Genomic DNA, 19,660 nt, shown 5'->3' with positions numbered 1-19,660 from the left:
CATAGGAAATCTGTATTACTCTCTATAAAAAATCTAAATTTCAACAATAAAATAATGTTAAAAGATATTTTTCCTACACATTATGGCTGTAGAATGGTTAATTCAATGAGACCAAGACTTTGCTTCTCGTCAGTGCAATCAAATACTAATAGATTGCTCATACGAAAATGTTTTTATTTTACTTTTTGGGTAATTCGTATAAAATTTAGAAAATCTCTATCAAATCTGTATTCTGTATGTGTATGTAAAAATCTGTATAATACAGATAAATCTGTATAAATGGCATCTCTGCTTTCAAATGAACGTCAATTTTGATGTGAAGCAGAATCCGTCTCAACCTCATTGATGTCGCATTTTTTTTATTTATCGTGATGCGTTTTTCTTTTTAGTAGCTGTTTTCCCCCGAAAAGTGTGCATGGGTGGTCTTTTAATTGATGTTTGTCGTTTCGTTGGCTAAGAAAACTTAATCATGCTCTTTATTAATTGTTTTGTGGTAATTTGATTAATTTTGCTTCAATTTTACTCGTACTGGTCGATCGGAACTAGTGTTAGTCAGAGATTCATCCTGCGAGAAGTGAAGGAATGTAGCCGTTTTAGTTTTTATTTGCTAACGATAGGTAAATTCTGCTAACACGAAACAAGAAAATGGCAAGAGAATAAGATTCTATTGTTGATACGTTTATTCGCAACTGCACGAACTATGCGTGGGTGTACGTGACAATAAGTTGAAAGTATATAAATGCTCGTATTTTACTCACCCGGGGCACCCAGTAATTAGTCAATTGATATGCACATCAGGAGTCGCCTCTGCGAAATTGTGCTTGCCTGTTCATTTGATTTGTGAGTGATCGGTGTTATTGGGTTGGACTAAACGAATGTTCAAATCAAACTTGAGAATATCATCGAAGATACAAGGCTGGACCAAAGCAAACCGAGAAGTCTATAAAATTGATTTACAGGACAGCTTTGGCAGGTAAGATTATATACTAATGCTTTGGGAATCATTACTCGATTTGTTGTAAATTGTTAAGCTTCTAAGAACGCTAGGAAGAATTGTTACATATACTTTGTATGATATTGCATACGAACAAATAAGAAGCATCAGCGTAACAACTGTGATGCTATTGCATTTAAAACTGGCAAACGTTCATGCCAGAAAGTTGTATGCGAAACGGTTGAAAATTGAACTTATTACTAAAACTACGTGTTTTATATAACTTTCCTTTGTTTTTCAATACAGTTGCACTGAAATATGACTACAGTCGTTTGCGTTGCTCTGATGTTAATGGTTCTCAGTTACCTGGATGCACAATCAAATGCCAAAGAATTCACCCCATCGACGAACCTAATAACACCCGTAGACTCGCCGCGATTGGAACCTATTAATGGAACGCAAAATTTTCGCATGCATGGCAAAAAAGGCAAAGATGATAAAACGTGGTTCGACGGTCGTGAGATGCGATACATCTACTGTGTTCGCCCGGCTAAGTGTGAACCCATCCGGCACAAATCCTGCCTTGGCTCATCTTTGCCATATTCATCAATCAGTTTGGATCTAACTGATTCCTTCAGTCAAGAGCAGACCCACGACAAGTTATACCAGTACAATGCTTTGCGTAATGTTCCCAAATGTTGGGCTGTCATTCAACCATTTCTGTGTGCGGTGTTCACTCCGAAATGTGAGAAAATCAACGGCAATGACATGGTGTATTTGCCGTCACTGGAAATGTGTAAAATCACGTTAGAACCGTGTCGACTTCTGTACAACACTAGCTACTTTCCGGAGTTCCTCAAGTGCAACGAAACGCTCTATCCGTCCAAGTGTAACAATGACGTCCGGGAGGAGATGAAGTTCAACGCTACAGGGCAGTGTTTAAAACCACTGGTTCAGGCTGATTCTCCTGCAAATTATTACAAAGGTTTGTTTTTTTTTGTTATTTTGCTCTACTACTAAAACTATTGCTTACATTCTGTTACTGTTTACAGATGTTGAAGGTTGTGGTCTGCAGTGCAAAGATCCACTGTTCACCGACGATGAGCATCGACAGATTCACAAACTGATTGCTTGGGGAGCTGGTGTATGTCTCACATTCAATCTATTTACTATCGCTACTTTTGTGATTGACTGGCGCAACACGAAGAAGTATCCATACGCACTTGTAATCTTCTACATTAACTTCTGTTTTATGGTGTCATGTCTAGGGTAAGTGTCATCATCGGACGAACTGTATTTTTTATTGTCATTTGGCAATCGAAACCGATTGATTCATTGTAATATTTCTCGTTTCTACTGATTTTCATTCCAGATGGCTTGCGCAGTTTACGCCGGGTGGTTGGGAAGATATTGTGTGTCGCAAGGACGGAACCCTGCGCAGTTCGGAACCTAGTGCTGGTGAGAATTTGTCCTGCATAATCGTGTTCATTTTGGTGTACTATTTTCTGATAGCGTCGATGGTTTGGTTCGTGATATTTACGTATGTGTGGCATCGTTACTTTAAAGCCATCGGAAAAATTCAGGATCGGTCAATACGAAAAAATGGTTCGTATTTTCACCTGATAGCGTGGTCCCTTCCACTGGTGCTAACGATCACAATCATGGCACTGAGTGAAATAGACGGAAACAGTACGGTGGGCATTTGCTTTGTCGGGTACTTGAATCACTCGATCCGAGGAGGATTCCTGCTTGGGCCAGTGATTTGTGTACTATTTGTCGGCGGTTATTTCCTCAGCAGAGGACTGATAACTTTGATAAAACTGAAAATTTCAAGTAAGGAGATTATACCGGCTCACTTTAGCAAAAAAATAAGACAAACAATCGTTCGAATGGGTATCTGCACGGTTTTCACTTTTGTATTCATCATTGCCACTATATGCTGCCATATTCACGAATTTAGAAACACTGAGAGCTGGGCTAACGCTTTGAGGAATTACATAATTTGCCAAATTTCTTCCACTTATACGGATATTACCGGTTCGTGCAAAATACAGCATCGTCCAAGTGTAGCGATCATGCAGATTCATTTAATTTGTTTGTTTGCATCCGGAATCGTCATGTCATCGTGGGTGTGGACTAATTCGACACTGAAGACGTGGGGTCGGTATTTTCGGAGGCGCTTCGGATCCGACATAGAGGAACCGGTGAAACTGCAGAAGCATAAAGTGATAGCTCAGGCATTTGCCAAACGAAAGGAGTTTCAAGATCAAGGAAGGCTTTCGATTTCGTTTCATAACTCGTACACCGATCCGGTTGGATTAAAATTCGATATGAATTCAGCTATGGGCAGCCATGATCTCAGTTCGACATGGGCAAATTATCTGCCACGTTTTGTCAACCGACGGTATGCATTGACTGGAGCAGCTACCAGTTCTAGTCATGATCCGAGGAAGAACTCTGTCGACTCGGAAATTAGTTTCAGTGTTCGGCATGTATCAGTCGAATCTCGAAGAAACTCGATAGATTCACAAGTGTCCGTCAAAATTGCAGAAATGAAAACCAAGGTTGCAAGTCGGAGCCGAAGCGGAGTGAGCAGCAGCAAGCATCATCAGAAGCACAGACACCAACGTAGGCGCGATTTCACTGCTTCCGGTAGACGCTATAGTAGAAAGGAAAGTAGCACTTCAATGGAATCGCAAATTATTACCGCAATTCAAAAAGGCAGACATTCTTCAAGCGGCAATAGTCAGTTTTTTGGAGCAACGAACATGCAACGAAGAACCGGTATAGGCGGAATGGATGCCGACCAATTGAATGATTTTATTTCCAATGGAAAATTATTACTTCCTTTCTTACATCAATCGGGTCTGACATCGTCGGAAGATGACAATGGATCGAATACATCGTTCAAAGTACAAGACTCAAAGTTCGATGTAATATTAAAACAGATTGGTGGAGCCGGAACCTCTCACAGCAGAATCGACACCCACGACGCTGGATGCCAGATTGAAGAATATCGCTCTAGCGATGACGAACATTTGGACCAAAAGCATTCCGCGCGGGATGATTTCATCGCTATGAAAGACGGACTCCGTAGCAGCAAAGAAGGTGGACGCACTAGCAAAAATAGTTCCAAAAGTGTACGCAGTAAAAAATCTTCGTCGCGCCAAGGCACGATTCGGAAATCTCAAAAACATACAAGAGCTAGTCAGAAAAGTCAGCGCAATGAGAAGAAAGAAAAGACGCGTGAGCGAGAGCGTGAAAAAGAACGCGAGAAGGAATTAGAGCTGATAGAACGTAATAACATTGCGGATTATTATGATACTTCGTTCACTTCATACTGTTCGGAACTATCGCCGCTGAACGTTAATAGTTCCTATTCAGGAATTTCGATTGCCAAAACGAACTCACGAAATTCGAAGCGTAGTTGCGATGTTGGCATCCAAGCAAACGCCGATGAAATCGCAACTCAGACCATGTCTTCGTTCGAGTTTAGTGAAAAAGCCATCAAGAACGAGGAGAACGAAGATATTTATACCGAGAACCACTCGCTGCTGAGCCACAAACTGATGCCGCAGGTCGTCAATGCGGCGAGAAAACGCGAATACGTTGATGTCAGTTTGACCGAAGCCGAAAAACTCAAACTTCTGTTGCTTCCATCCAAGTAAAGCAATTACGGATAGTTTACATAAACTCACTGTAACGAAAATACTCGTTCTAATGCATCATTTTAGCGATTATATCTAAGAATGTCATTGTATACAAATGAACGGATCAAATTAGCACCTAGGTCGTAGTTGTAGGATAGTAACTAATCGAATAGTAGCTGAAACAGTCTCACTATTACTATGCTAGCTCGATGCATATATATTTACCTCGTGAAGGTAGTTGAACCTCATTAAGATTCACTTTTGTGAACAAAAATTAATAGGTGCCTTTTTGGATGACAACGTGTTTCGAAACATCGAACAACACACTGGTTTCTTTATAGAATTAAATCAGACACTAGCATTTACATCGTTTCCGCCAGATCTGGATACGTATATATGTATGTATAGACACCACGCAGTAGAAATTAGACTAACATTTACATTTAACTTGTTCAAAGGTCTTATTTTATATTAAAATAATTATGAATCTGAATTTAGTCAGTAATATGAGGTCCAAAAAAAATGAAAGGTAATGTTAGGGGATTAGGTTGATTTGAGCTTTTCACACAAAACTTCGATGCCCATAATTTACAAACTTATAATGTAGGCCGAGAAGATTTTTGAATCTGATAACAGAAATTGCTTCTTTCAATAAGATAATTACCCGAAGCATCGAAGCTGCCTCCGTCGCGCTTCGAAAGAGAAAAATGCTTGTAGCAAGCTTGAACTGATGCTGGCAATTTCCTGCGGAAAACATCGAAAACATCTTGACTATCGACGAGAAAAATTGCAGGAAAGCTGTTATCTCTGAAAATTAGAAAAACTGCGTTTAAAACTATGTCGGAAGCTGATTTCAAGATGCCAAGATACTCTCATTATAGATTGTGGCTAAACTATTTAGTAATCAATTGCATTGAGCTTTAAGGCCCGGTTTCTCAGAAAACGTGTTTTTTTAATCAAACGCGTTTCCTGCTTTAATGATATTTCAAAATTTTACTTTTTACAGATAAAAGTAATTTAAAGTTATTTCAATATTGGAGCTCTGAAAACAGCTGCTCACACTCGTCCGATTTGTGGTTGGGTGTCACCATTTCTTGAAAACGAATCATCGTTAATCAAATCGCACAACTGTTTCAGAATATTTTCGAATTGGCTATGAGGAAAAGACTATGCTGTTTAGAAAGAAAAAAAGAGAAACGCGATCGATCACAAATAGAGTCCGTCTTCACGAATAGGTATCTAGCCCAGCCAGCATACGTCGCAATTGCCAGAAACGTTTACGACAGATTTGCTACAGAATAAATCGTTATAATTCTTAACTCTTAAATTTGCAAGAGCTTAGATGATTATATAAACTGGTTGTGTCAGTTTCCTACATTGGTCTCATGTAGTCAAGAAAATCTTCATTCTCAAGACAACTACTCAAAACATCGAATTACTCTCATTGTACGCTGATGTACGTACGATGTGATTGGTTTGAAATCGATCTTCTAATCGGAAAAATTATTTCGATCTTCCTATAATTTGGCCTTGTGATGTCTTCCATATTGTTCATATCTGTTTAAAGTTTATACTAGCTGTGTCGATCAGGTTTTAAGAAAAAAGAACATCATTGCGTGAAACAATCGTCTTTCTCACAGTCAATTGATCTCAATGCCCGAATCATCGAATGTTCCGTTGAACCGAGTTGCTAAAGGTAACAATCAACTCCTTCGGTTTCAACTATTGTTTTTTTTCTCGGTTCGTACACTGATAAAAATTTTCTTGTTGACATCATGTACAAAGCATATGTAAACTATCAGTACATCTTTTTCGTCGCATTTTGCCTCATCAGTGCTAAAAGCAGTTCAAATGGGACTGTTTCTAAACCACATAGATCCAAATTTGGAACGTTTTTAAATTTTCAATAATTAACGATTTTCCAAATCAAGTTTTTCTCAATGTCACATTCATTTGACATATAAGTATCTACGTTGTCTATCGTAGACTTTCCAATTCAAGTGTTTCTCTTATACTTTCGTGCTGTACCAATTTCCATTTCCACATGACAAGGATGTTCCAAACACGTGAAAGAAAATGTATCTAAGTAAGTCCACATGAAATTAAAAAAAAATAATCGATCGTATCTGTTTTGATTTGTATAGTGTTATCAAGTTAATTATTGGTTATTTTTTTAAAAAGGCCCGTGACAGTTTCTCTTCGTTTATTATCTTAAGTGTTTAACTAAATAACCTTCACCAACTAAGTTAACAGCACACATTATTCTTATATTTCGTATTTTGAACACAAATTGGACTCACTAGAAGGTTTTAAATGTCAAGTAAAAAAAACAAGCATCGCCACGAAAAAAAAACGGTTGTTACTTTTCTGAGTATAACTTTAAAGCGTATAGCACTAAAGTAATAATTGATTCCCGTTTCAAACCATCTGGAACATTTGCCTATTCTATTTTCCGAAAATAGGATTTCAAAAATGGTTTGAACGAAAACGAGTTAGTGATAAATTTTGCATCGTTAGTTAGAGTAAGCCCGCTAGGGTGTTTTACTTATTTGATGGTCCTGATAAAGACTGGATCCTTTCAACAGATGGCATGAAACTACAGAAGAAAAACTACCCGTGTGAGTTGGATCCAACAACAGTGAAACCTTACCAAGGATGCAGTAGTCTGTGAAATTCGCTTCCAAGGTGCATATTTTTTTGCTTTTAATTGTGAGCCAAAACACTCGAAATAAACCAGCTGCAAGAAACAGAAATGAATAACATCGTTAACTCAGTCCTAAATTTGGTGTCTACAGAAACTCTGAGGTTGTTTGGGTTGAATGTGGGTCTAACTTCGAAAGATATCGGTCTTAGAAGAACTGTTAAAAATAAACCGGATGCGTAGTGTCACTCCCAATTCCCCTACTGACCGGAAGTCGAAGGTTTCTAGCCTCGTATATACAAAACGTTGCGCGGCAAACGTGGAAACTACTTAATAATCAATAGAAGTAATGATGTAATCGAAAAGAAACTGTCACTTGCTTGTAAGGCTGTTTAAAAAATTAACCGAGATTTTTGTGTGTCATATCACCTTCGGAGGTGATTTGCATCATACAAATTTACTTGGAATTTTTATATAGATCTATGACAGTACCGATAACGATGTGTCAATTCGCTATTTCATATTTACAATGAAGACTTCTCATCCATGAATATATAGAATAGAGATTAGTTCTCCGAACAATTATTTTTATAAATTATTTCTTACTAAAAGTCACTTGTAGATAAGATATTATTCCCGTCAGATTGGATTCGTTCTGTATTGGCAGACTAAAAATAACTCATGATATATTGAATCATTTCTGGTTATAATTCTGAACGATCTGAAAAACTTCAGAGGATTTGAATAACTCGAAGAAATAATATGCCTGGCACTCCCTCGGCTCGATTTTTTGGATTTGTTCGACTACCCTAATCTATCCACTTGAACAGTGATAAGAACTTCTGGCGAAACGACTGCATCTTGTCGAACCCAACATCTATGAGATTAATCAGCAAGTGACATTCGACCCAAGACTGATTTATTGAACAGGAGCAAATCAAATAATAAATGCTTAGGAAAACATTTATACACAAATTTTTAGGAAGAGTCGATACACTCAAATGTGCTATAACAGTCTCATAAAAAGTGAAAAATAACAGTTTCTAGCATAGCGAAAACAAACGGATACTATTTTTTATATATACTATTTTTCGGTAGGTGTAGAACACGGTCGAAAAGCAATGAAACTCAAACGCATTTAACCGAACGAAATGGAACCAATATTTTTCTGTAAATTTTATGTTAGACTTATTAGGAATAACATTTTTAAGCAGACATATTGTTGTGCGTTATTGTGATGATGACATTCCCTCATAATTTTGCTCAACTCAAATCGAGAAATTACCTAACCAAAAAAAAAAAACAAGTTAAGGTCTACTCAAACATTACGGTCCGGTTCAGTGCCGGCACAGTTCCGATATTCTTCCACGTGTTTCAATGCGTCTGTTCACACTCTTCCGGCACCGTTTCGTGTCGGTACTGAGCCGGATATGTATGAATACACGTATAGAATACAGTTTCGAGTAAATTGTTCGTTTGAGAAAACTACCCTGGGTCAGTTTCAGTTCTCTCAAGCTAAAACGACAATAATGACGCTAGAAATCCTTCCACGTGAGGACCCGAACATACGATAGCTAGTTTGCAAGCGCCCTATGCATCAAACCGCAAACCCAGGTTAAGAATTGATTATAAGGGTTCAATAAAAGCTGTCAGCATTGGTTTTTTGGCTGATTGTGAATTCGATATTGAGAGGTTATATATCTTCCGGCAGGAGAAAAGAAAACTTTCGATATCTCTTGGTAAAGTGAAAATGATTTTATTTCAATGAATAAAAAAATAATCACTCAACAAGAAAAAAATATATTGGCCTAAGTTGAAAACAGTAAAATGGGTGATGGTGAGCTAAATTCGTCCGCGTACCTTACCCAAGTAGCATGTTAAGTTGCTGTCCTGTATTTTCCTACTGATTGTGCAATTTATCAAGTAAGTTTATATCACTATTCAAGTAACTGTTGTGTTATGGAAAAAGCGCAGTTTTTCTATGTTGTGAAACATACTTTCAAGTTTATACTGTGTTGTGCAAAATACTTTCAAGATCAAGCGTCGATCCCATCACAAAGACAGTAATAAAATCAGCGAAAAAACAATTGTTAAACTCGTGTGAACTACTACGTAATGTAAACAAGAAATGGAATGACGTTTACAAAAGCATGCAAACTTAATTTCTAATGAATAAGTTTCACATTTGATTTTCAATACAACGGCTCTAAACACAAACATGGATCTTGTTAAATAATCTGTTCATGAAAAATTATAATGCAACATATTGTAGAATTGATCTTTTGTGTTTTTGTAAATTAAAAATCGACAACGAACTGCATTTTTATGGTGAAACATGTATTCGTACGCCCGAAATTTTCAAGCGCTTTTGAATTAACGTGTTTGGACGATTCTACACCAATTTCTGCGAAAATAACAGTCGATTATTTTTAATGAATATCACCGGAATGGTGTTTAAAATACGTGTATTCAAACATTCTTTCAAATGCTCAGACGATTTTTTTCTTGAATATTTTCCAATATGGCATCGATGGTAACAGTGAGTTGAATAGAAAATGGTTCACCCAACGTAATGACATATATTATCTAAATAACAGGAAACATTAACATGTTAATATTTCGAAAAGAAATGCTCTACGTTTTGTTTTTTTATCAGTTTCAATCTTCTAGTTGAATTAAAATTTTGTGACAAGCACTGTAGGTATTATTTTGGTAAGTCCGTGTGCTGGAGTTGCACAAGCGGTAACACATGGATCAATAAGTCCCGAGACAAACAATAGAAACAACATTTTTTTTTGCAAATTTTTTTTTATTCATCAACATAATCACCTTTTAGGGTGATGCAATGGTTCCCACGTTTTTCCAATTTTTCAATACCATGTTTTTTAAAAAATGTATCTTTCGCTTCAAAATAAGCTTCAGTTTCAGCGATGACCTCCTCATTTGAGCCAAATCTTTTTCCCTGGAGCATTTTTTTAAGATCAGCAAAGAGCCAGTAGTCACTGGGGGCTAAATCTAACGAGTATGGGGGGTGGGGAAGCAGATCAAAGCTCAATTCGTTAAATTTCGTCATTGTTTTCATCGACTTCTGAATCATCGACTCGTTGCTGTTTTTGTTCCATCGAAAGCAATCCACTTGGAAAAAACCTTTTTCATGCTCAATTTTTCATGAAGGATAGTAATACACTTCCATATGATATCTGTGTCATCTCAGCAATCTCACGGAGCTTCACTTTACGATCTTTCATTGTAATTCTTGTCACTTCACTAATATTTTCCGGTGTAACGGCTTCCACAGGTCTACCCGAGCGTTCCGCGTCATTTGTGTCGGTACGACCACGTTTAAACTCGGCGAACCACAGACAAATCGTTGCTTTTGATGGACAAGAGTCCATATAACATTTTTCAATCCATTGTTTCGCTTGCACGGTGTTTTTACCCATTAAAAACAATGTTTTATCAAAACACGAAACTCGGTTTTTTCCATTTTTTTAAAAAAACTACGAAACGACTCCAACCTCGATAACTCAGCTCTCTCTGGTCGGATCGACTTAAAATTTTGACCCGTTTCAAGCAAAAGTTAGTACTCTAGAAAGACGTGGTTACTGGTTTACTACGAGCGCCATCTCTGCTTTAGTCTCGGGACTTATTGATCCATGTGTTAATATATAACCATGGGAGTAACTTTTCGTTTAATATCTTTAAAAAATGATGTCAGGTCTGCTTTTTTTTCGCGAGATGAAAAACGAATACAAATTATCTGATTGATTTTTGTTTTCATTGCGTATATAACGCTGTATTCCTGTAACTTTTAAGATATCAATCTCATGTCTACAAGATTTGCATTCAATTCAAACAGATAAATCTTGCACAACTTTTTGTCAGTTATGAATTTTATATCAATGTTATTCTAAAACTGAAGAAAACTGCACACACTGATCTAAAAATTCACGAGGCATCTGACTCTGCAGAAACATATTTTTTACAACAACGTTATCAATACGGCTTAGCCTTTTTGCTTTGCGAAGAGCATCAATCATTTCACTAATTTTTCTTCCACAAGAGATTTATAGCAATTTCGACGTATATTGTGTCCGGTACAATTATGACAGCCGTTTGGAAAGTTTTTGATAAGTTGTACAATTGTTATAGTTACTCCCTTTGTACATGACGATGTGAAATTTTTTGTAGAGCTTTTAGTGAAACATTAACAAGTTGATTATTTACTGCACAATTGTTTTAGATGTACTTAAAGTTGTTCTACAGTGATTTTTTCGATAGTATTGTGAAACTTAACAGTGATCAGTTGTGTTGTCAATTGTAAAACATCTTGAAAGTTCAATAAGTTATAACATTTGCTACTTGGGTATTGTCACTTTTAATATGGCGATTCAATGGCTTTGCTATCATTTTATATTCAATTTTAAAATTTAGCAACGCTTCAACAGTATTACTTCACATGCATATTGTATATCATAGGTGACATCATATCTTCTTACTAACTAAGCTTTGTTGATGCTGTGGCGTATCTAAGAGGGTGAAGGGAATATACAGAATCGAGGTACAGTATCTGAAGTTGTTTCGTTTTTTCTATCTAAATTAGTCTTAATGTAACTCAATTTGGCCTAGATGATAACAAAATTGTTGTGAACGTTGATATGTAAATAACAATACTATCACCCCTATTCTGTACGCCGATTAATTCGAAATATTCCGATCGAATGTGCAATTTCCATTCTGCATTCCGTTCGAGTTGGGTATGAACTCGAATATCATTCGTTCGAGTTGTTAAATTTTCGAACATTACTCGCTCGACTTGCGTACGTATTACTTCTGTTCGGTTTAGAATCGTTCTAATTTGTTTCTACAAGTGCGACGGTTTCGTTTACTAAGAAATGAATAATATAAATAATATAGAACGTGTAAGTAGTGTTGACAGCTTTGATGTTAGTGTTCGAAATTTCAAGTGTTCCCGAACGAAAGTCGATCGAATCATACAAGTCGAAAGGAATAAAGAATGCAAAATTCGAACTCGAACGAAAGTGTAGATTCGTTCGTGTCACTGCAAATCTTAAAACAGTTTTCGTGAACATAATTTCTGAGGAAACATTGCACTTTTTCCTTCCGGGCCAATTTTTATTAGTCGAGTTTTAAAGTTATTGCATAAGTGCAAAATCATCTTGAAAGATATTCATTTTCAGTTAAAAAGAATTTTCTTTTCTTTGAATAAAAATAAAAGTAGGAAAGACGGTTCAATATAAACCGCTAGGCAGATGAAAAGTTAATGCTATTTGCGAAACACTTTTTTTGATATTACACCTAAGTCAAAGACATCATATTAACAAGATATCCAGCTCTCACATTTCCCGAACAACTCATTGGCAACATCCCTTTCTGCGAGCATGGCGCCCTCAGGCGAGTCCGCATCGAATCTCGCACATAGAAGTAGGGGAGAGAAATGTCAAATTCGTTCGCGCCAAAATAGCAACACTATGTACCCATACAATTGACGTGATATGTTGAATGTGATGCCGTGCGATGGCGTTGCTGAACTGAAGATTGATTTCGCTCAAAGCTGACAGGGTCTGCCTAAGTGTAATATTACATGTCTAGGACGAAACAAGAATTTTATTTTTTCACCAGAGCAGTTTGGATTTCGTCATGAACATTATGCGTTCATTATATCTAATTATATTTATTATATATCATTATATCTAGCTAAACAATCCAATAGTCTTCAATAAAGACTCATAACACAACAGTATATATAATCTGGGTAAAAACCTATAGTTGTAAGGTTAAATCCAGCGAGAAAACGACACACGACGTTAAGCGAAGCGATGTGAAACGTGAAAGATCGCAAGGAGTCGCGCGACAGAGCTCCGTTAAGTTAAGTTCAACAGAAAAATGACATGAATGTCAGAGAGAATTTTATGCGATTGGTCACTAGTCACTTCGCAACGCATCGAGTTCACTCTGACATACATGTCATTTTGCTGCAAGAATCAAACGAACAGGCAATTGTGCGACCGCACACAATGAAAATCCGGATCAGTCAGTAAGAAAACTTGCAAAATGTTTGGTCTTTCGGCAAGCACTGTCCATAACGTTCTTAAATTTTTCGATACACGTTCGACAACAGCCAGGAAGGCTGATAGTGAAACAAAACACATATTTACGTGATAATGGACGATGAAACTTATGTGCTGGAAGCTTCCCGGAATGTATTTTTATACTGCCATGCAACGGAACGGCGTATAGCAGCATTTCAGGACGAAGCAAGAGGCCAAGTTTCCAGAAAAATATTTGGTATGACAGGTAATATCCACCTGTGGTCGAGCAAGGCAAAGCTTCATCACTACCGGAACGGTAAACAAGGAAACGTGCCTAAAGAAGCGTTGGTTACCATTTCTACGCAGCCATGACGCTCCCTCGCTCCTCGCAAGATTTGGCATCTTATCACTACGCCAAAGGAATTTTGAAATGGTATAACAGCGAATGCTGAATGCAGATAGTCTGTAAAATACTACTTTAATCCAAGGGTGCCAAATCGAAAATATAAAAGATGCAATTGGAGCCCTAAATCGTTTATTCTAGCCATAGACTTATACAAATAAGCGATTTCGGTCTTAATTTGCTTTAATAAATCGCTGTTGGTGATTTTTTTCTTTTTCGATGTAACTTAGTAAATTTGATTCGAATCCATGTTTTAGATCCATAATACTCTTATTACTCCATACTCTTTTCGGTGTCTTAAGGGGAGCGATTCCTGAAAACGGGTTTTTTTTAATCCTTTCCACAAGCGTGGATAAAAACAGCTACAGAGGTGGCATAATTTTGAAACTTTATGTAGGTATTGTTCTTTATTAGAGACTGCTACAGTGTTAATTTTATGTAAAAATATTGAGTCATTCCTGAGATATGATATGATCAAAGTGCGACTTCCCGCAGAGGTAAACGGCGTTCATTGTAGAGCCTCATGCGTTGATTCTGTAACGCACAATGTTTGTTCTCTATGGATTGACGGTTTTGTCGAAAAAAGGGGGGTAAAATATTTTTTTTCGAATTTTTCTCATCTGTTTAATTCTATTAAAAATTTATTATAGTTTAATCAGATAAAAAACCTTCGAAATGTATCAAGCTGTTCTTTAGTTGTCGTGTGCACGAGTCACCAGTTGGAAGGAATGACTTGAGTTAGGAGGAATACCTTGATTTTTTGCACATGAAATTTACATAGTGGCAGTTTTTAATAAAAAAAAAAACTACTTAATGTTTCTAAATTAGGCAACGTATAATTTTTTTTAATCCACACTCGAAATCGAGTAGCGAAAACCCTCGTTTATAGAAGAAGCTCCCTTTAAGCAATACTGAAACTGATGGATAATCGTTCTTTTTGCTTTTTACTAGAATGTATGTCACAGTATACAGGAATCTATCTGCTAAAAATTTGGATCATTTATTTCGATTTCTTAGTAGAGGATCGCAGTGTTCAATACTCCCGGATCCAAATTCCTTTGTTTAGCAGCTCTCCGAAAAGATACAATCCAACTGCAAGTCCTAAAATAATGGCAAAGAACACAATTCGCAACGGTAGGTTAAGTACTTCCACCACTCCATAGACCCAAACACCACCGTAATGACGTATGACGTGTAGCCATACAAGATAACTGACACCGAACAAAAGTATTCCGGTAAGACCAGCTTTACGAGATGGATATTGCCGGAAACTAGTATATATTTCCAACAGCATGAATAGGACAATTCGTATGTAATGCGTGGCTAAGCCAACTAAAATGTAGAGTTGTAGAATGTTAACGGTTTTCAACATTATGCGAATATATTAGCATACCTTGGAAAGATTGGATCCAGTGCTTTAGGCATCATAAGCTCATGGTCTATGTACATCACAGCCCAAAACGTTATGGCTACGACCAGAGACACTGGGAACAGAAATGCCGCGAAGAGGTAAGGTTGATTCTGTAACGCACAATGTTTGTTCTCTATGGATTGACGGTTTTGTCGAAAAAAGGGGGGTAAAATATTTTTTTTCGAATTTTTTTTCATCTGTTTAATTCTATTAAAAATTTATTATAGTTTAATCAGATAAAAAACCTTCGAAATGTATCAAGCTGTTCTTTAGTTGTCGTGTGCACGAGTCACCAGTTGGAAGGAATGACTTGAGTTAGGAGGAATACCTTGATTTTTTGCACATGAAATTTACATAGTGGCAGTTTTTAATAAAAAAAAACTACTTAACGTTTCTAAATTAGGCAACGTATAATTTTTTTTAATCCACACTCGAAATCGAGTAGCGAAAACCCTCGTTTATAGAAGAAGCTCCCTTTAAGCAATACTGAAACTGATGGATAATCGTTCTTTTTGCTTTTTACTAGAATGTATGTCACAGTATACAGGAATCTATCTGCTAAAAATTTGGATCATTTATTTCGATTTCTTAGTAGAGGATCGCAGTGTCCAATACTCCCGGATCCAAATTCCTTTGTTTAGCAGCTCTCCGAAAAGATACAATCCAACTGCAAGTCCTAAAATAATGGCAAAGAACACAATTCGCAACGGTAGGTTAAGTACTTCCACCACTCCATAGACCCAAACACCACCGTACTGACGTATGACGTGCAGCCATACAAGATAACTGACACCGAACAAAAGTATTCCGGTAAGACCAGCTTTACGAGATGGATATTGCCGGAAACTAGTATATATTTCCAACAGCATGAATAGGACAATTCGTATGTAATGCGTGGCTAAGCCAACTAAAATGTAGAGTTGTAGAATGTTAACGGTTTTCAACATTATGCGAATATATTAGCATACCTTGGAAAGATTGGATCCAGTGCTTTAGGCATCATAAGCTCATGGTCTATGTACATCACAGCCCAAAACGTTATGGCTACGACCAGAGACACTGGGAACAGAAATGCCGCGAAGAGGTAAGGTTGATTCTGTAACGCACAATGTTTGTTCTCTATGGATTGACGGTTTTGTCGAAAAAAGGGGGGTAAAATATTTTTTTTCGAATTTTTTTTCATCTGTTTAATTCTATTAAAAATTTATTATAGTTTAATCAGATAAAAAACCTTCGAAATGTATCAAGCTGTTCTTTAGTTGTCGTGTGCACGAGTCACCAGTTGGAAGGAATGACTTGAGTTAGGAGGAATACCTTGATTTTTTGCACATGAAATTTACATAGTGGCAGTTTTTAATAAAAAAAATCTACTTAACGTTTCTAAATTAGGCAACGTATAATTTTTTTTAATCCACACTCGAAATCGAGTAGCGAAAACCCTCGTTTATAGAAGAAGCTCCCTTTAAGCAATACTGAAACTGATGGATAATCGTTCTTTTTGCTTTTTACTAGAATGTATGTCACAGTATACAGGAATCTATCTGCTAAAAATTTGGATCATTTATTTCGATTTCTTAGTAGAGGATCGCAGTGTCCAATACTCCCGGATCCAAATTCCTTTGTTTAGCAGCTCTCCGAAAAGATACAATCCAACTGCAAGTCCTAAAATAATGGCAAAGAACACAATTCGCAACGGTAGGTTAAGTACTTCCACCACTCCATAGACCCAAACACCACCGTACTGACGTATGACGTGCAGCCATACAAGATAACTGACACCGAACAAAAGTATTCCGGTAAGACCAGCTTTACGAGATGGATATTGCCGGAAACTAGTATATATTTCCAACAGCATGAATAGGACAATATTCGTATGTAATGCGTGACTGAGCCAACTAAAATGTAGAGTTGTAGAATGTTAACGGTTTTCAACATTATGCGAATATATTAGCATACCTTGGAAAGATTGGATCCAGTGCTTTAGGCATCATAAGCTCACGGTCTATGTACATCACAGCCCAAAACGTTATGGCTACGACCAGAGACCCTGGAAACAGAAATGCCGCGAAGAGGTAATCTTTCAACTTTCTGCTGGTTGGTTTCACTCGTGGCATAATCTCATTAGTGCCTATAAAATCATTCATTAATGCAACGGTGAAATAGACAGCCTGAAGAGCCTGTAATGAATATAAGTGTGAACAGTTTAAATACTTTCATTATTTTAGCATTTACCGCATTCCAAATAGTTAGATATTTCCATATTCCACCGAAGTTCACCCCGAACGGTAACATATCCGGCGGAAATTTGATACAAGTGAAACTATAGATGCTATAGTAAAAATGGAGAGCTGCTACAAGATGCAGCAAAGCACGGAGATCTGCCATTTCTGTTGAATGACGTTGTAACTCGGTTGTCGACAGTACCTAAATCTTCAAGGCTAAATAAACTAACGTTAAGTAAGAGTGAACTTGTGAACTGGTACACAGACAGATAAGTAATGATTGCTTAAAAGAGACTTTGTTCCTCACTTCACACTCAACGTAATCTGTGCTTATTTTGAACTACCACTAAGGAATCGGTTTACCGATAAGATACAACAGAAAAAAAGGTAAAAAGCACAGACCAGCTCAGGGAGGCGGTGTAACAAACATGCATATGATCCTATAGATTGATATCCAGAAGATAAGAAGTATTATTGATTTGCCTGATGATTTGACAAATATAGAAACAATTTAAACTTCGCTTGCATTCGATACGTTAGGGGAGAGGTATCCATTGGTTGGCATCGTATGTTGTATTTTTTTACCGATGATTCGGTTAAAATCATTACTCATACAAAGGTGTTAAGTTCAAGGTTCACCAGATGACTTTCTTTGAAGGCTTTTCGATTGACAACCAATATTTAAGCGTATTCATTACTGATACCCAATTCCGAATTTCTCAGATTTTTTGGCTCTGACATGCATTTGCTTATTATTTGGATCAGTGTTGAGAAAAAATGTAAAATTCGAAAATCGTAACTGAAATGTTTCCAAAGTGATTTTCAGACATTAGAATCATCGATCAGAAAACTCACTGCAGAAAAGTTCTGTACTGATTTTCTTTGCAAACGCGATTCTCACTGACACTGATTCCACATGACAAAAAATCAGTTGTCAAAAGTTCACTAGCGTAGATATTTGAGGAAAACAGTTCGAACATTGAATATATCTGATATGATTCTCGAACAGAAGATTTTAGGGAATTAAATTTTCATAGCTGTTATATCTCAACCCAACAAAAGTGCGTAATACATGATGAATAAACTCGCCTATGAACAAAAACTGAACCTTTCTGAAAATGATCAGTGCGCTTAAGTGGATCAATAGTGATGATGTATATGAAATGTATTCGATAGTACCTTAGTGGTGGAGTAATATCATTAATAAAAGTAGCAAGTGCTGTGATTAATACTACTTATAATGATAATAAAAACCTTTTTCATTCCACCTAGTCGTGTAATGATGCCCTTTTCTCATATAACGTATATTTTCAAAAATATCACTAGAAGATTCTGTGAAGAAATTTTTTTAAGCCTGAATAAAATAACAAACTTTCTTTAGGTATAAACTAACATAATCTTTTCAATTTGTAAACAGTTATTTTTTTTCAAATAAAATTTTATTTGGCTCATTTGCTTTAGCCTAACGTGGTGGATTGTCTTGTTGTTATAGAAGAAGAATGTTTGCCGTATTAAGGGGCGGCATACTTCCCAAAAGATAGTAAAGGAATGTAAGGAGGGTGGGAAATATAAATATATCATTCGTTTGTGGCACAAATCTTTTAGATGCACTTTGAATTTCCTGGATCTTCACGTTCTTAAGATTGTAACGAGAGAGATTATCCTTGGCTGAGATGCTTTGTTGGTGTGCTCTGACGTTGGTGTGGCGTTTTTGGGTAGTTTCCAGCAACTCATTCAGTTCAAGGCAGGTGCATGCTCCGAAGCATCGTTTACATAGGCCATACTTCCAGCAACGTAAAGAAGAGTGCGATAGAGCTGTAGACGAGAAAGAGATAGGGAGAGGACTAAATTTGAGCATTGATAGTTTTTAAGAAGTTGTAGATGAGAGTCATATAAGGAAGATTTCGAGTTGCCAAGACGTCACACACATACATTGCTCAGCTCGATGAACTGTGTCGAATGATATAGAACACTTAGCCCTCTGGGCCAATTTTTTACTAGGTAATTTTTCAAGTGATTGCATTAACTTTCTTTAAAAAAAGCAATAAGTGTAGTTTTATAGAAAAGCATCGTTATCATGATCTTGTAATAACACTAACAAGTAGGTACAAATTAAATAAAAGAATTAGAAAGATACATTTTTTCCACCTGAAAAATATAAATTTAAATGTGGCAACCCAGCACACTATGCTAATTTGAACAAAGCACTTTGCGAACGGAGGAAAGCCGCACGTACCGTCGCGTACTAGTTTTGCATCGTCATTTTGAATGACGATTAGAATGTTTTGACACTCGTCGCCCTATAATTTCAGAACCGGAAGTCAGATCAGGATGAAATTGCACAGT

General features: G+C 36.9%; 2 protein-coding genes across 2 annotated transcripts; one reads left to right on the top strand and one right to left on the bottom strand.

Moving 5' to 3' along the window:
* The first annotated feature begins 374 nt into the window (after positions 1-374).
* LOC131429512 (protein smoothened) lies at positions 375-8,421 on the top strand. The gene is made up of 4 exons (XM_058593682.1): positions 375-973; positions 1,241-1,919; positions 1,987-2,203; positions 2,307-8,421. Exons 2-4 carry the CDS (start codon positions 1,253-1,255, stop codon positions 4,600-4,602), a joined length of 3,180 nt encoding a protein of 1,059 aa, XP_058449665.1. The 5' UTR covers positions 375-973; positions 1,241-1,252; the 3' UTR covers positions 4,603-8,421.
* A 7,887-nt stretch (positions 8,422-16,308) lies between these two features.
* LOC131429510 (androgen-induced gene 1 protein-like) lies at positions 16,309-17,621 on the bottom strand. The gene is made up of 3 exons (XM_058593680.1): positions 17,325-17,621; positions 17,049-17,269; positions 16,309-16,987 (listed from the first exon to the last, which is right to left on the bottom strand). Exons 1-3 carry the CDS (start codon positions 17,475-17,477, stop codon positions 16,654-16,656), a joined length of 708 nt encoding a protein of 235 aa, XP_058449663.1. The 5' UTR covers positions 17,478-17,621; the 3' UTR covers positions 16,309-16,653.
* Positions 17,622-19,660: the final 2,039 nt, after the last annotated feature.

The sequence above is a fragment of the Malaya genurostris genome, chromosome 2, assembly GCF_030247185.1.
Source record: "Malaya genurostris strain Urasoe2022 chromosome 2, Malgen_1.1, whole genome shotgun sequence".
Lineage (NCBI taxonomy): Eukaryota > Metazoa > Arthropoda > Insecta > Diptera > Culicidae > Malaya > Malaya genurostris.
The sequence above is the reverse complement of the archived record's forward strand: the minus strand, read 5'-3'. Positions and strand labels throughout refer to the sequence as shown.

Bases quoted from the DNA above. Each gene is read 5' to 3' on its own strand.
- LOC131429512 (XM_058593682.1), top strand. From the start codon at position 1,253: ATGACTACAGTCGTTTGCGTTGCTCTGATGTTAATGGTTCTCAGTTAC. The intron at 1,920-1,986 runs GTTTGTTTTTTT...TACTGTTTACAG, and splicing joins TCCTGCAAATTATTACAAAG to ATGTTGAAGGTTGTGGTCTG. The intron at 2,204-2,306 runs GTAAGTGTCATC...TTTTCATTCCAG, and splicing joins TTTATGGTGTCATGTCTAGG to ATGGCTTGCGCAGTTTACGC.
- LOC131429510 (XM_058593680.1), bottom strand. From the start codon at position 17,477: ATGGCAGATCTCCGTGCTTTGCTGCATCTTGTAGCAGCTCTCCATTTT. The intron at 17,270-17,324 runs GTAAATGCTAAA...TATTCATTACAG, and splicing joins ATCTAACTATTTGGAATGCG to GCTCTTCAGGCTGTCTATTT. The intron at 16,988-17,048 runs GTATGCTAATAT...TCTACATTTTAG, and splicing joins CTGGATCCAATCTTTCCAAG to TTGGCTCAGTCACGCATTAC.